The sequence below is a fragment of the Mustela lutreola genome, chromosome 7, assembly GCF_030435805.1.
Source record: "Mustela lutreola isolate mMusLut2 chromosome 7, mMusLut2.pri, whole genome shotgun sequence".
NCBI lineage: Eukaryota > Metazoa > Chordata > Mammalia > Carnivora > Mustelidae > Mustela > Mustela lutreola.
In genome coordinates this window covers 141,092,361-141,105,668 of record NC_081296.1, presented here as the reverse complement: position 1 = coordinate 141,105,668, position 13,308 = coordinate 141,092,361, and the positions used below count along the sequence as shown (strand labels likewise).

At 40.1% G+C, this 13,308-nt stretch overlaps 1 protein-coding gene across 4 annotated transcripts in view; it reads left to right on the top strand.

Annotated features, from left to right (window-relative positions):
• SIPA1L1 (signal induced proliferation associated 1 like 1) overlaps positions 1-13,308 on the top strand; it is a 362,171-nt gene that overhangs the window by 264,041 nt on the left and 84,822 nt on the right. For all 4 annotated transcript variants that reach the window (XM_059182928.1, XM_059182927.1, XM_059182930.1 and 1 more), the window contains 2 exons: positions 3,232-3,406; positions 12,622-12,725. In XM_059182928.1, the coding sequence (XP_059038911.1) occupies positions 3,232-3,406; positions 12,622-12,725 (279 nt within the window). The remainder of the gene's footprint in view (positions 1-3,231; positions 3,407-12,621; positions 12,726-13,308) is intronic.

Sequence of the window (13,308 nt, the reverse complement as noted above, 5' to 3'; positions counted from 1 at the left end):
TAACTCTATTCTGAGAAGGACACAGAAGGATTATATATTCATGTATGTAAACCCATACAGATGTGTTTGTGTTTGTCTCAAAAAAAAAGAAGAGTGCTGTTTTATATAACCTCCTAACGACTCACAACCCCAAACCATAGCTCTGCCTCCGTGTACATGTGCTCTTTCTCTTGAAATGGTCTGTGTTCTATTTACCTCACTCCTCTTCCCCAGCTCCTCTCTTCTGGCAGGGGGCAGGGCTGCTAACGAAGGATTGGAGGGGCCTGCTTTCGGAGAATACCACCTACCTTGATTTAATTGCAGTAGAAACCACGAATACAGTCAGATTGTCACATTAGAGGATAGAGCAGTGACATTTGGCACAGTTTCAGATTGGAGGAAACCTGACATTCGAACAAATTTCATAATCCTCTTAAAGGCTCCTTCTTTTCACAAGCAGCAGATGCCAGTTTGTTCTCCGAGCTGCCGGTGGAGTTCACCAGAGGATGAGAAATCCATCAGAAGGAGGCGGCACACTGTCTCATTGTCCTCGGATTCAGCTCCTCCAGTGGTTTCGGGGGAAGTTTCCTTACTTCTCTCTGTAGTGAACTCCTTTCTTTATAGAAATGAATCCTTTTGAATTTTGCACAGTGAAATCTTAGGCCTTTATCTGAGAAGTTTTACAAAGCCATCCACAAATCCAGTGTCACTCTGATGCTTTCTCTTGAACAGGATGACTTTTGTTTTACATTGTGGCCTGAAAAGGCTGATCTGGGAGGCACAGAGCCAAACAGCAAATAACTCAAAACCCCTTCCTTTCTCCACATGCCTTCCTCTCTTTGATAGCCCTTCCTGCAGGGAGACAGTAGAGATCTGGCCACATGAAGGACTTCTTTTGTAGTTGACACAGAGCCTACCACAACTTCTTATTTGTTGAGACTTAATAGGGTAGATACTCAGATTAATTCTAAGGCCCAGGTGAGATCCCTACCTGTGGGAGTCACCCTGCGGACATTAGCCACATCCAGACACTTGAAGCAGGCTGGCTGAGAGAGGGGAGACATGTCAGCGGTGTGCAGGAGGCTTTATTCTGACATCTTCTGTTCCGTTTTACCTACATTTGGTATATAAAAAAGGAACTAGGTTGAATATGTTTCTGTCAATGATTTAAGTGAAGTAGAAATAATGTGACGTCGAGTGCTGTTTGGAAGATATGCCATGATTACTCTATCTGGTTGTTGGCAAGTTTCTGACTTGGCACTTGACCTTCTGCCTGCTGGGGTCGCTGGAGCGAGGGAGAGTCACTGCTAGGAGCTCTCCTGACTCTGGGCGTCCTACTAAGGCTGCGGTGCTTCCTCGTCAATGAGATAGTGTGCTGTGGAGGGAGGAAAGCAAGTGAGAGTGTCGCCCCTGTGACATTTCCTCATGACTGTTCTGAATCACTTGGTTTCGAAAGTTGGAAGAGCAGTTCAGGTTCACAGTCCCTTATGTAAAATGGTAGGGGCTGGGTGGGTTTCAGAATTCAGAAATGTCCTTATTTTAGAAGGACAAAAGAATATATATACCATATGGTAATATGCCCACTGGGACTGAGACAGCACCCACAATCACATTTTAATATTTCCACAGGGGAAAAATGTAAATATTCATATAACATGGAATAAATTAAAAATATTTATGTCAGCCCCATCAAGTGATACTGCCACATGTGTTTGCCTAAATTTGGTTTTTCCCTTTCATCTCCAAAATTGCAAGTCAGGGGCTGTGGATTCAAGCCTGGCTGACTGTTGGTGGTACTTAGGAGAGCCAGCACCCAGTCTGTGGTCTTGTGCCTCTTCCTGCTCCCTGGTCACTTCCTCTTCCACTCTCCGGCTCCACTGATCTGTCACAAAGGGATAATATTTGCTCTATGGGCTGTTGTGAGGATCAACTCTTAAACATCAAACAGGGACTGGTGTAGAGTGTGTACTTGGTAAATGTTAGCTGTTACAATCTTTCCTCTTCCCTTTCCCCTTTTGCTTTGGGAGGTGAAAATTGACGGATGCGCTGGCCGCAGTGTCACCCTGGAAAGAAGCCAAAGCAGTAATAGAGTGTCTCGATTTCACTGGGGAATTAAAAGTCTGAGTTTTTATACTGAAAACTAAATGTCTTGGGACGCCTGGGTGGCTCCTTCGGTTGGGTGTCGGGGTCCTGGTTTCTGCTCAGGTCGTGATCTCGGGGTCTTGGAATCCAGGTTGGTCTCCCGCGCTCAACGGGAGTCTGAGCGTCTCTGGGTCCCTCTCCCTCTGCCCCTCCCCCCTTCATGTGTGTGCGCGGGCTCTCTCTCTCTCTCAATTAAATAAATCTTAAAAGAAAAAAAAACCCTAATGTCTTCTTAAATGGCTAATATCACCATAGAATTTGTTTGCAGAATGACTAGACTTTTCAATGATGAGTAAATATTTTGGTTAATGTTACATCATATTTAAATCTCCTGAATGATTTTTTTTAACTGTCTTTGAGGAGGGAATATTTGCCACTAGCTGATTTGCCATTATGAAACCCCTTTTCAAGTTTCTATTCAAACACTCATCGTTTAGAAAAAATATTTGAAAAGTGTATTGTTGATGATGTTAATGCTCTGACAAAGCTATAACTAAGGTTTATACTTTAGTATATTGGAAAAGTGGCATTGAGATTGAAATCTTTTCCAGTTTTACAAAAAAAAAAAAAAACAAAACACCAAACCAAAACAACAACAACAACAACAATGACAAAAAAACCTAAAAATTCGCCAGTACATTTATGGGCTTTTTAGTGTGAAACAATATTTATTTTGAAGTATCTTTTGTAAAGTGAACCTCTGCTTTTAAATTTATAAAGACTTCCCCTTTTCTAAAGGGGGGGATGATTAAAAAAGCACTACCTTTTGTTGTCAAGCTGTTTTTTAGAGTCTCATTTTGTACCCTGTAATCCATTCAGAGAAATTCCCTGAAGTACCAACCTCCCTTCTAAGGGTGCATGATCTTGTCGTACAGAAAGTGTTAATTCATTTTCCTGGCCCTTTCTCTTAACTTGTGAAGATGACAGGTATAAATGCTTGTTCTGCTGTATTTTTTGGATTAGAGACAGAAGAATTAAAACAGAAGGATTTCAAGAGAAGAGAAACATTAGCTTTCTGATGGGCCTGTGCCCTACAGGTGTTAGGAGCATCAAAATGGGGCATGGTGGACCTGCCTACATTTACGTGCCCTGTACTGCCTCTCTTCCCAGCTGAACTATCAGCAGAAGGTGGGCGTCATGTACTGCAGAGCTGGGCAGAGCACTGAAGAAGAGATGTACAACAATGAATCTGCCGGCCCGGCGTTTGAGGAATTCCTTCAGCTCTTGGGAGAACGTGTTCGGCTCAAAGGATTTGAGAAGTATCGTGCACAGCTTGACACCAAAAGTAAGAAATACTTATACTCTCCTGCTAGGCTTATTTCCCTCCTGCTGCGTTGATGTTCATCTGCTAAATTGCCCATAAAACAACATGGCCATTTACTGCAGAACACTGCTGCTGAGAGGGGAGAGAAGCCAGAGAGGGAGGATGTGGCACCAAAACAATTGAAGACTGTAATCAAAGTAGCTAGGATCGGACTGGTAAAAAAAAGAAAATCATGTTATCGGAAGTGTTGACGGAGTAGTAGAGCCGTGGTGCAAGTCATGCAGGATGGCTTCTGGATAGTGTTGCACAGATTTCCCTATATTTAGCTGAATGTTAAGAGGGATTGAAAATTCCAGAATCTTCAAACCATCTGGTCGTAAGCTCTAGAATTTTTTATTTTCATGATCCTCGTGCTTATCTACACAGTCAGTCTTCATACGGTTTTCTTACTCATTTTTGTATTCTGTTAATAGTGAGGGCTTTTGTTTGCTTATTTTCTATTTTTATTGTTCAGAGTCTAATTGAATCCCTGAGAAAATAGGCTTCTTAACTTTGGTATCAATTTGGCTCCTGAAATTCGGTGATTGAAAGCACAATGATGGAGCAGGGATTTTTAGTTATGGCTCACGAACATACAAAGTATATGAACATACATGTACACTCCTGTTCCCCTAGTCATTAATAAAGTAGTTAAGTTCTCAAGTATCTATTTAGGTTAGAGTAGGTTGACATCTGCTATGTGTCTGTGAGGAGGCAGTTTTAAATTTTATCTCAAAATCCATCCATGGACACCTGTGACCTGTTTTGCTTAGAGAGGGTCTTTGGGTGAGCATATCTGTACTGTAGTCTGTAGTAATCTCTCCGGTTTTCTGTACAGGAAATTAAATAAGGAGTTGAGTCATGAAAACAGAAAAGCATTCATAAACTCCACTGCAGGGAAGAATTTCCTGTTGCCATGGTTTTGCTGTTGCCAACTTGGAAACGACATGCAAGAGAGACCATTAAAGCCCATAAATAGCCTCAACTCTTAAATATTATTTTAACGTTCCATACTCTGCTTGCAACTGCATGAAATGTGGAATCTCAGTATGCCCTGAGACTCTGCTTTTCCAGAGACTCTGACATTTGCTCTATACGCTTCAGTCCTATTGTCCCAATTTGTTGTGTTATATAAATTATTCTCACTGCAAAGAGCTATATGAAAGGGTCTGGGAAGAGAATATAATAAGCACCCTTGTTCTTTTTTTTTTTTTTTTTATCATATAGTATATTCATAGTTTCAGGAGTAGACTTCAGTGATTCATCAGTTGCATATAACACCCAGTGCCCATTACATCGAGTGCCCTCCTTAATGCCCATCACCCAATTTACCCCATCCCCCCCTCCCGTACCCTCCAGCAACCCTCAATTTGTTTTCTGAGTTAAAAGTCTTTTGTGGTTTGCCTCTCTCTCTGTTTTTATCTTATTTTATTTTTCCTTCCTTTCCCCTAGATTCATCTGTTTTGTTTCTTAAGTTCCACATATGATTGCGATCGTACAGTATTTGTCTCTCTCTGACTGATTTCACTTACCGTAATACCCTCTAGTTCCATCCATGTCACTGCAGATGGCAAGAGTTCATTCTTTTTGATGGCTGACTAATATTCCATTGTATACATATATATTCATATATATATATTCCATATTTCGTATGTATGTGTATTAGCATTCCATTGTATATATATACTATATATACACCACATCTTTATCCACTCATCTGTCAATGGATATTTGGGTTCTTTCCATAGTTCAGCTATTGTGGATACTATTAACACCCTGATTCTCTGCATGAGTGGCCAGATTGGAAATTGGACTGCGATTTATGCATTCACACACTCCCTGCTGCCTCTGGGTGATGAAAGGCAATATGAGAATAGCAAGAGTGAGGATAGCAAGACCATGCATAAGCAGTGTGGCATTAAGTAAGACACTAGATAAGCATTGTGCATATTTTGCCTCCAAATCCTAGTAAGGGTGAAGGCTGAGGGGGACAAGCCTCGATTAGTAAACTCTTTCACAGTTCTGGAATGTTCAGCAGGAAAAGGCTCCTCTTAGCTGTGTGCCCTCCTTTAAGGCCCATGTAACCTTTCAGGGCAAAACTGAGGAGCGGAAGAGTCCATAATTTCTTTTTCTGCCCTTTCAGAATGTCAGATTTCCTCCAGGGAACAGAAGTCCAACAAAAGTATGTCTATTCTACAGCCCCGAAAGAGGCAGTTTACATATTTATCTCTCTTACTTCAAGCTGACAGGATTAAAACCAGCCTCTGCATACCTCAGCAGCCTCTCCCTGGCCATGGTGCACCCAGGGATGAGAGTTTGCTGTGTGTGCTAGGAGGTCATCTCACCACATTTTGTCCAATTTTATTTTGGGTCAGGAAACCCTTTCTTTCAATATAATCATTAAAATGAGAAAATGCTGGGACACCCGGGTGGCTAAGTTGGGTAAGTGTCCAACTCTGGATTTCAGCTCAGGTCTTGACCTCAGGGTTGTGAGATCGAGCCCAAGTCAGGCTCTGCGCTGGGCATGGAGCCTGCTTAGAATCGTTCTCTCCCTCTTCCTCTGCACCTCCCTCCTCTGAGAGAGAGAGAGAGAGAAAGCTGTCCAGTTCCCTGTTCCTAAAGGATTGTTTCCTTTACATTCAGCAGTGATTGGATGTGATTGGATCTGTGGATTTGCTTTTCATCAAATAAAAATAGTAATTGTCAATCTTGATTTCTTAATTTTTACTGTGCCCATCTTCTGAATCATCCGGTTACACATACATTAGATCACTCACCAGCATACTATGGGTAAATGAGGCTCTATTAATTTAATTTTTTTAACTTTTTTGTCTCCCTATGCTTCCATATGGATAATTCCTCTTAATATATCTTCCAGATTCACTGTTTTTCTTTTCTTCCATAGTGTCTTAATCTGCTGTTAATGCAGTCCAATGAAATTTTCATTTCAGATATTGTCATCTTCAGGGCCGAAATTGCATTTGGTCCTCTTTTCTTATATTTCTCACTTTCTCCTCTGTAGGTTCACGTTTTCCTTTAAATACTTGAAGATATCTATGATTGCTGTTTAAAAGTTTTTGTGTGCCAGTTCTCTCATCCTTGTCATTTGAGGTCTCCATTTAACAGATTTTCTCCAGCTTTTGAGTTATATTTTACTGCTTCATGTCTCTGGTTACTTTTGATTAGAGAGTGTATATTGCAAAGGTTTTATGGTTGTCCAGATTTTGTTGTCTTCTGTAAAAGGACTGTTGAGTTTTGTTTTGGTGGACAGATACATTACTTACAAAACAGCTTGATCTTTGTGAATCTTGTTCTTAAGCTTTATTAAAGCGTACCTAGAGCTGTTCTTTGCCCTCTAATTTAGCTCTATTCTAAGGCATGACTTTTCTTGTGTCTGAATACCCACAGATGCAGTGAGGTCTCTTTCCTGTGGCTCGTTAGGACTTGAGTGTCTTCCAGCCTATGTGAACTGTGAGAATTGTTTTCTTCATAATTCTCTGCTGGTTTTTCTTTCCCTCATAGTTTTTCTGTCTTTCTTTTATTGAGGTATAATTGACATATAGCATTCTGTTAGTTTCCGGTGTAGAATGTAATGATTCAATACTTGTGTATATTGTAAATTACCTCACAGTAAGTCTAGTCAACACGTGTTGGCAAACAAGGTTACAAAATTTTTTTTCTTGGGATGAGAACTTTTAAGATCTACTCGTAGACACTTTAAGATACGCAATATAGTATTATTAACTATAGTCACTATGCTGCACACTCCCCTGATAGTTTTTCTTTGCCTGGCTTTTGGAATCTTACTCTCTGTGTGTGCAGTCCAAGACTGAAGGACCCTTATGCAGAATTCTGAACCTCTCTCACTGTGGAGTTTCCTCCTCTTTGGTACTCTGCCCAGCAAGCATCAGCTACCTCGGGCTTCTTGAACTCCAGTGTGTTTTGGTTTCCCCCTTCAAAGCCATACTCTGTGCTCTTGTTCCAAAAGCACCTCCAAGTGGAAAACCTGGTGGGAATCAGAGGGTTCCTCTTCTTTGGCTCTTTTTTCCTCTGAGATCACTATCCATCCCTGCCTATTATAAAATGCCTGAAAAAATTTGTTTCAGATATTTTGTCAGTTTTCCTAGTTACTTATAACAGGAGAACAAGTCCTGTACCAAATACTCTTACGGGTGGAAGCGGAAGTTCCAGATATTTTCATGTTTGCCATCTCATGCAACTCTCACAGGCCTTGCCAGGTACACAGAATTGGCTTCTTTACTTTAACGTGCCCAAGTTTAGATGGCTGGGAAGCATGAGGGAGGTAGAACAGATCCTAATGCTGAGGTTAACAACGTGTTCAGAGAAAGCATTAATGTGGAATTAAGTACAACAAACCCCAGAGCTCTGCCTTGTGGCTGTGTCCCCCTTTCTCAAGCCCTTGGGCTCACATTACCCAAGCCATCTCAAGAAATGGTTCTGCTTGTTATGTATTACGATTCTATTCAGGTTTTAGGAAGAATTGATGGAGTTTTTGAACCATTTCTTGTTTTTCCCAGTTTTTCATACAAAGTCCATTTTCCTGGTTCAAAAATAAGGTCTTATTCACAAACAAGCTACAGATGTGTCAGGGGTTGGAACGGTTCTACAATGAAGACATTTTCGGTGGTGGATTTTTTTTTCTTCCTTACTTTGTCTCCTCATTTGGATGACATAACCTCTAGATAATTACCATCCTCTCACACTATAGTAAATGCAAAAATAAACTTCTCACCAAGCAATTTGTTGTTTGGAAGCGGGAGGCCACCTTCATTTTTAGCTGTGTATATGGGTGAGGGAAATCATTTCCTGGGCGAGTCTTGTTTGACAAGGCAGGACATGGGCGACTTTAGAAGCCCTTTGTAAAGCATTACTCCCCGAAGCTTTCACCTTCCTTCATTTGCTGCAGTGTTTGTGAGTGCCTGTCACTTCCCCCATTTTTCCGTAGTGTTACAAGAGCTGCTGAGATTCAGGGTCTTGGAAGAGTAACAAATTTTTTCCAAAAGAAATAAGTCTTTTATTTGGAATAAATATTTAAACTTTGATAGGGAACTGGATGAAACTAACACTGCTCACCTCAAATGCTTTTGCATATGCAAAAGTCCGTTTGGAGTTGCAGACATGGATGAGTGAAGTAAAGGATTCTGTTTTCACCTCCTTAACTCTGTGTTACACTGTAAGGTTTTTCCTTTGAGCATTCCTGGAATGCACCTGGCAAAGAATTTAAAGTATGTAAAGGTCCCTCTTTAAGAAAACTACCCTCTTTTACTTCCACTGTACAACATTCTAAATTCTACTCCGCCCATCCTGAGCATCTTTTGTGGGCAAGGACTTTCATATACATTATTTCATGTAATCCTCACAGCGGCGAGAATATCGATGGACAGAGAAGTGGAGTGATTTGTTTGTGGTCATTTAGCAAATGATGCTACTGTCATTCAAATTCAGATCTTACTTCCGAAATGAGAAGCCAGGTAACTGCAGGTGTCTTGCCAAGTGAGTTGTTGACAGAAAACTGTAGTGGCTGACTCCTTAGTGCCAGCCCCCACTGTCTCCTCCTTCCTCACATCTCCAAGTGTTAGAGGTTCTGAGAAGCCTCGAGTCCCAGGTATATCCACTGGCACCAGCCTCGAGCTGATACAGTATGGGCTCACCTGTCATGGCAAAGGGCAGGACAACAAACTTTTCTTGATCCTGTCCCTGAAGTAAAGGCCACCACTAAACATACCTTGAAAAATTATTAGTAAACATGATAGATGCCAGAGCGGTTAGAACTCTTGATTTCCCCAAATACTTCATTAGTGAATGAGTGAAATCATACCACAAAGGCAGAAGTGCGTGTCCTTTCGAATATGTGCTGCTGTTCCAGATGTCAGTACTTGGCCCTGGCTGTGCTTGTGGGCACAGGGTTCTGCGTTCCCCATATCCCAAGACAAGGTTGCATGGATGGGACATCTGGGGATGGGACATCAAGGGATAGTCCCCAGAAGCCAACTGACGATTATTGTATTTCAAATTAAATAAAGGGATAAAAACGAGACTTATAAGCTATCTGATTTCATCTTGCATTTGATGTGTTCTGTAGTGGTGAGTATGTTTAATTAAGGGAGCTTAAGCTTTCTTCATTCTGTTGACTTTATTTAGCCTACATGCATTTAGTTAATGAGATTACTTTTCTCTTGTGTTCATAAATATTTAAAACCAGGAACTTTCTTGAAATTAAATTGCATAGGTTTGTTTGCCTTCATCGAGCTTTTCTTAACTCTGATACATCTTCAGTGATTGAGAAATGGTTGTTATAACAGTCTGATTACTTGCCCTCATTCAGATTTGTACACAGACACCTTTTTAACCAAGCTTTAGACTACAGAGAAGTCAAGGCGTTGAGTCTACACGAGCAGTCAAGGGTGATTATGACACTGACTGTCTCTGAAACTGCTCTACAAACTCATTAACCAGTTCATACCATCCTCAATCAAAATGCTTTAATGTAGGATGTGATCGTGTGTTTTACACTTTTTCAAAGCAGCTGAGAAAAATACTGTTACCATTCCTCAATTATTCAGTACTGCCTGTCATCTTCATTGAATATTAGAAATTTTACTTTCTCTGACTTTATTAGTGGGTATCCGTCACTTGCGGGTAGTATGATTTGGAGACAGATCATGTGATTATCAAGATGACCCATAAGATGCCTGAATTTACTTTTTAACTTTTAAAGCCCCTTGACAAGTATGAAGGAGCATTATCTTCCTTTCACCCCTCTTCTCAAAGCATATTTCCCTTTAGAAATTTTTTAATATATATTCTCTTCAGCCAGAGAAAAAAGGATTTTTGTCACTTTCATTTTCCTGATTGTCATGCTATTAAATTTTTCATGGTTTCAGGGTTTCAAGGTCGCTAAAAATGCCACAATAGCAACATTGGATGCTTTATTTTTAAGAAAATATAACAAACATTCATTTTCCATGCTCTCTGATAAAGTTTAGCAATTCTGGTATGTATATAGTATTTTCAGGATTTTGGAATTCCTTCCTTCTCAGAAAGGAAAATGTCATTTTTTTGGCCCTCATTTCACCTCTGAAACTTTTGAAACTATTTAAACTGTCTAAAATTATCAGCAAAACTTGGGGATTTCCAGAAGTCTCCAGAAAAAGGCTGGTCAAGCAGCATTCATGACATAAATGAGGCATGCAGAAAAGATAGCAAAAATGGGCCAGAAGTAGAAAAGCAGATGACCTTCCGCATTGTCTTCCACATCAGCTATCTTCTCTGGCAGTAATCCTTTTAGAATTAGACAGACATAAAAAGCGGAATGTAATTCATGAATACTAGACGACAGTCTCTTTTCTAGTTCATTAATTTTGCTCAAAATTGACTTGAAACACATGTAAGTACATGTCAAAGCTGACACATTCACTTTAAGGTTTTAAAATGTACTAATCAGTTCAAGAGTTATTTATAGCAGGAGTCCTTAACAGTAGATAGGTTCTTCATACTCAAGATCCATCTTAGCTAGTTCAATTATTTATTATAGTGATTTGTAGTTTTTTGTGTTGGTGGTCATTAGGACTTAGAAGATATTTTTTCTTGGAAAGTTATATGTTGGTCCCTATTTTTACAATGTTAGAAGAGTAGTCTGTGCTTTATTTCACTTTTATCTTACTTCTAATTCTAGCCCTTTGCATTTAACGTTAGCTTCAAAAATTAAGGTCCTCTGAGAAGCTTGAGGTTGAAATTCCAGGCTCTACAACATTCTTACAAGTCTGTCTTCGAGGCACCACGGTGGTAGTCTATTCTTGGAGCAGCGCCTAAGGGCAGTGGAGCTCCTGGGTTACAGTTGCCCTGTGGGTGTTTATTAAAATAGATTCCTTCACCCAGCCCCATACCCACGGAGCAGGATTTCTGGGGGTGGTGCATGGGAATCTGCCTTTTAAACTCACTCCCCAGATGTTACTGTACATGCTAAATTTGAGAACTACTGCCTCCTGGTATATGCCAGGGGCTCTGTCTTGCAGCTTCTCTAAAATGCAGTTGAGCATTTTGGTCCTCAGCAGTATGGTTGATGGAGGCTTGAGTTTACCCAGGATGAACACAGTTCTGTCATTTTGCAGTCAATGCGTCCAGGGCCTTTAAGACTAAAGATGCTCCCTTTTGATTGGACTTATTTCTCTGGTTTCCAGTTATTTGTGGGCAATTGAGTTGTTAATGATTAAGTGGGAAGGGGTTGCTGTTGACTTAAGGAAGGTGAGAGCAGAATGGTCTTAAAACATTGTTGGACATTGCTAGAATACCTTTGTTGTTCAGTTTTACAGTCTTGGTAAATCTCCATCTGTTTCTTAAGAACAGAACATTTCTCTTGCTTAAATGAGAAGTATTGGAAAAGATGTTCTTCGACTGATGTTTGGGTAGAATTCAGGGGTGTGTAAACTTGGATGGGAAATAATTTTACCTTTATTTTCACTGATCCCCTAAAACTTAGCACTTTCTTAATAATTGAAGGTAACAAACTCTAATTGTTTAAGTTCTACCTATAATTTTATTGCAAGTAGAAAGCATAGGTATTTTTATACTGTATTTTTTTGGAGACTCTTTAAAATATTACTTATGTACATCACTACTTCAGAAACAGAGTAGTTACTAGATAATTGCTAAAACTTTTTAGAGAAATCTAGTATCATTTTAAAAGTATTTTTGATAACTATTTTGCTGTATAATAGATTTATGTTGTAATCATATATATTTTATACATTTACAAATACTATTCTGACAAGGGACCCATAGGCTTCACGTGACTACCAAAGGGAATCAGATACAAAAAATGGGTTAAGTACACCAATGCTCAGGCCCTTGGGTGGCTCAGTCAGTTTAGTGGCTGCCTTCAGCTCAGGTCATGATCCCAGACCCTAGGATCCAGCCCCGCATCAGGCTGCCTGCTCCACAGGGAGTCTGCTTCACCCTCTACCTGCCGCTCCCCCTTGCTTGTGCTTGCTCTCTCTCTCTCTTTGACAAATAAATAAATAAAATTAAATTTAAAAAGAAAACACTGATACTAGATCTTATTCTAACACCTTTTCATTCTAAACCATTTCCTTTTTTTTTCTAAGATATTTTCCGTAAGTGAACTGTTTTTCCTATTACAGTTATCTCGTCATTATATATATATTTTTTTACTGTAGCTGACTCCACTGGAACCCATTCTCTGTACACAACATACAAAGACTATGAAATCATGTTCCATGTTTCCACCATGCTGCCGTACACGCCGAACAACAAGCAGCAGGTAAGAGACCGACCCGGCGTTGTCTGTGTTTCCTCACCCTCGTTCATCTCCCCCAGAAGCCCGAGTGGCAAGTTTGTAAAATCTTAAACCAGAATTTAATGTTGCACCTGTCACCACAGCAGGAAGCTTTGTACTTTGCGGAAATAACGAATAGCAAATGAGCTGAAAACAAATGAAGAGACACAAATTCTAGGTTAACAGCCAGCTGGATGGCTTTGTGAATTAATCACTTGCTTTTCACCCGCGGGGACGGAGGTTTTCATGGAATCTGAAGAGAACAACTTGAAATCATGGTGATTAGGTGACCCTGCAGGGTTGCAGAGACCATGTATGAGTGGGTGGAATTCCATCTCAAGAGGCCAAGGTACAAAGTAGGAAAGTACTGATGTGTCATTGCAGATTTCAGAGGAGGTTTGGTACCCTAACTGGGAGCAAAACCAAAATAAATGTCAGTGAGATCTCAGAAAAAGGTATTTTCTTAACCTTAATCAGGAGACCACAAAGAAGATAAAAAACAATTACCTTTGTATACATTATACGCAGTTTCTTTTTAAAAAGATCTAAAAGCACAATGTCTATTACT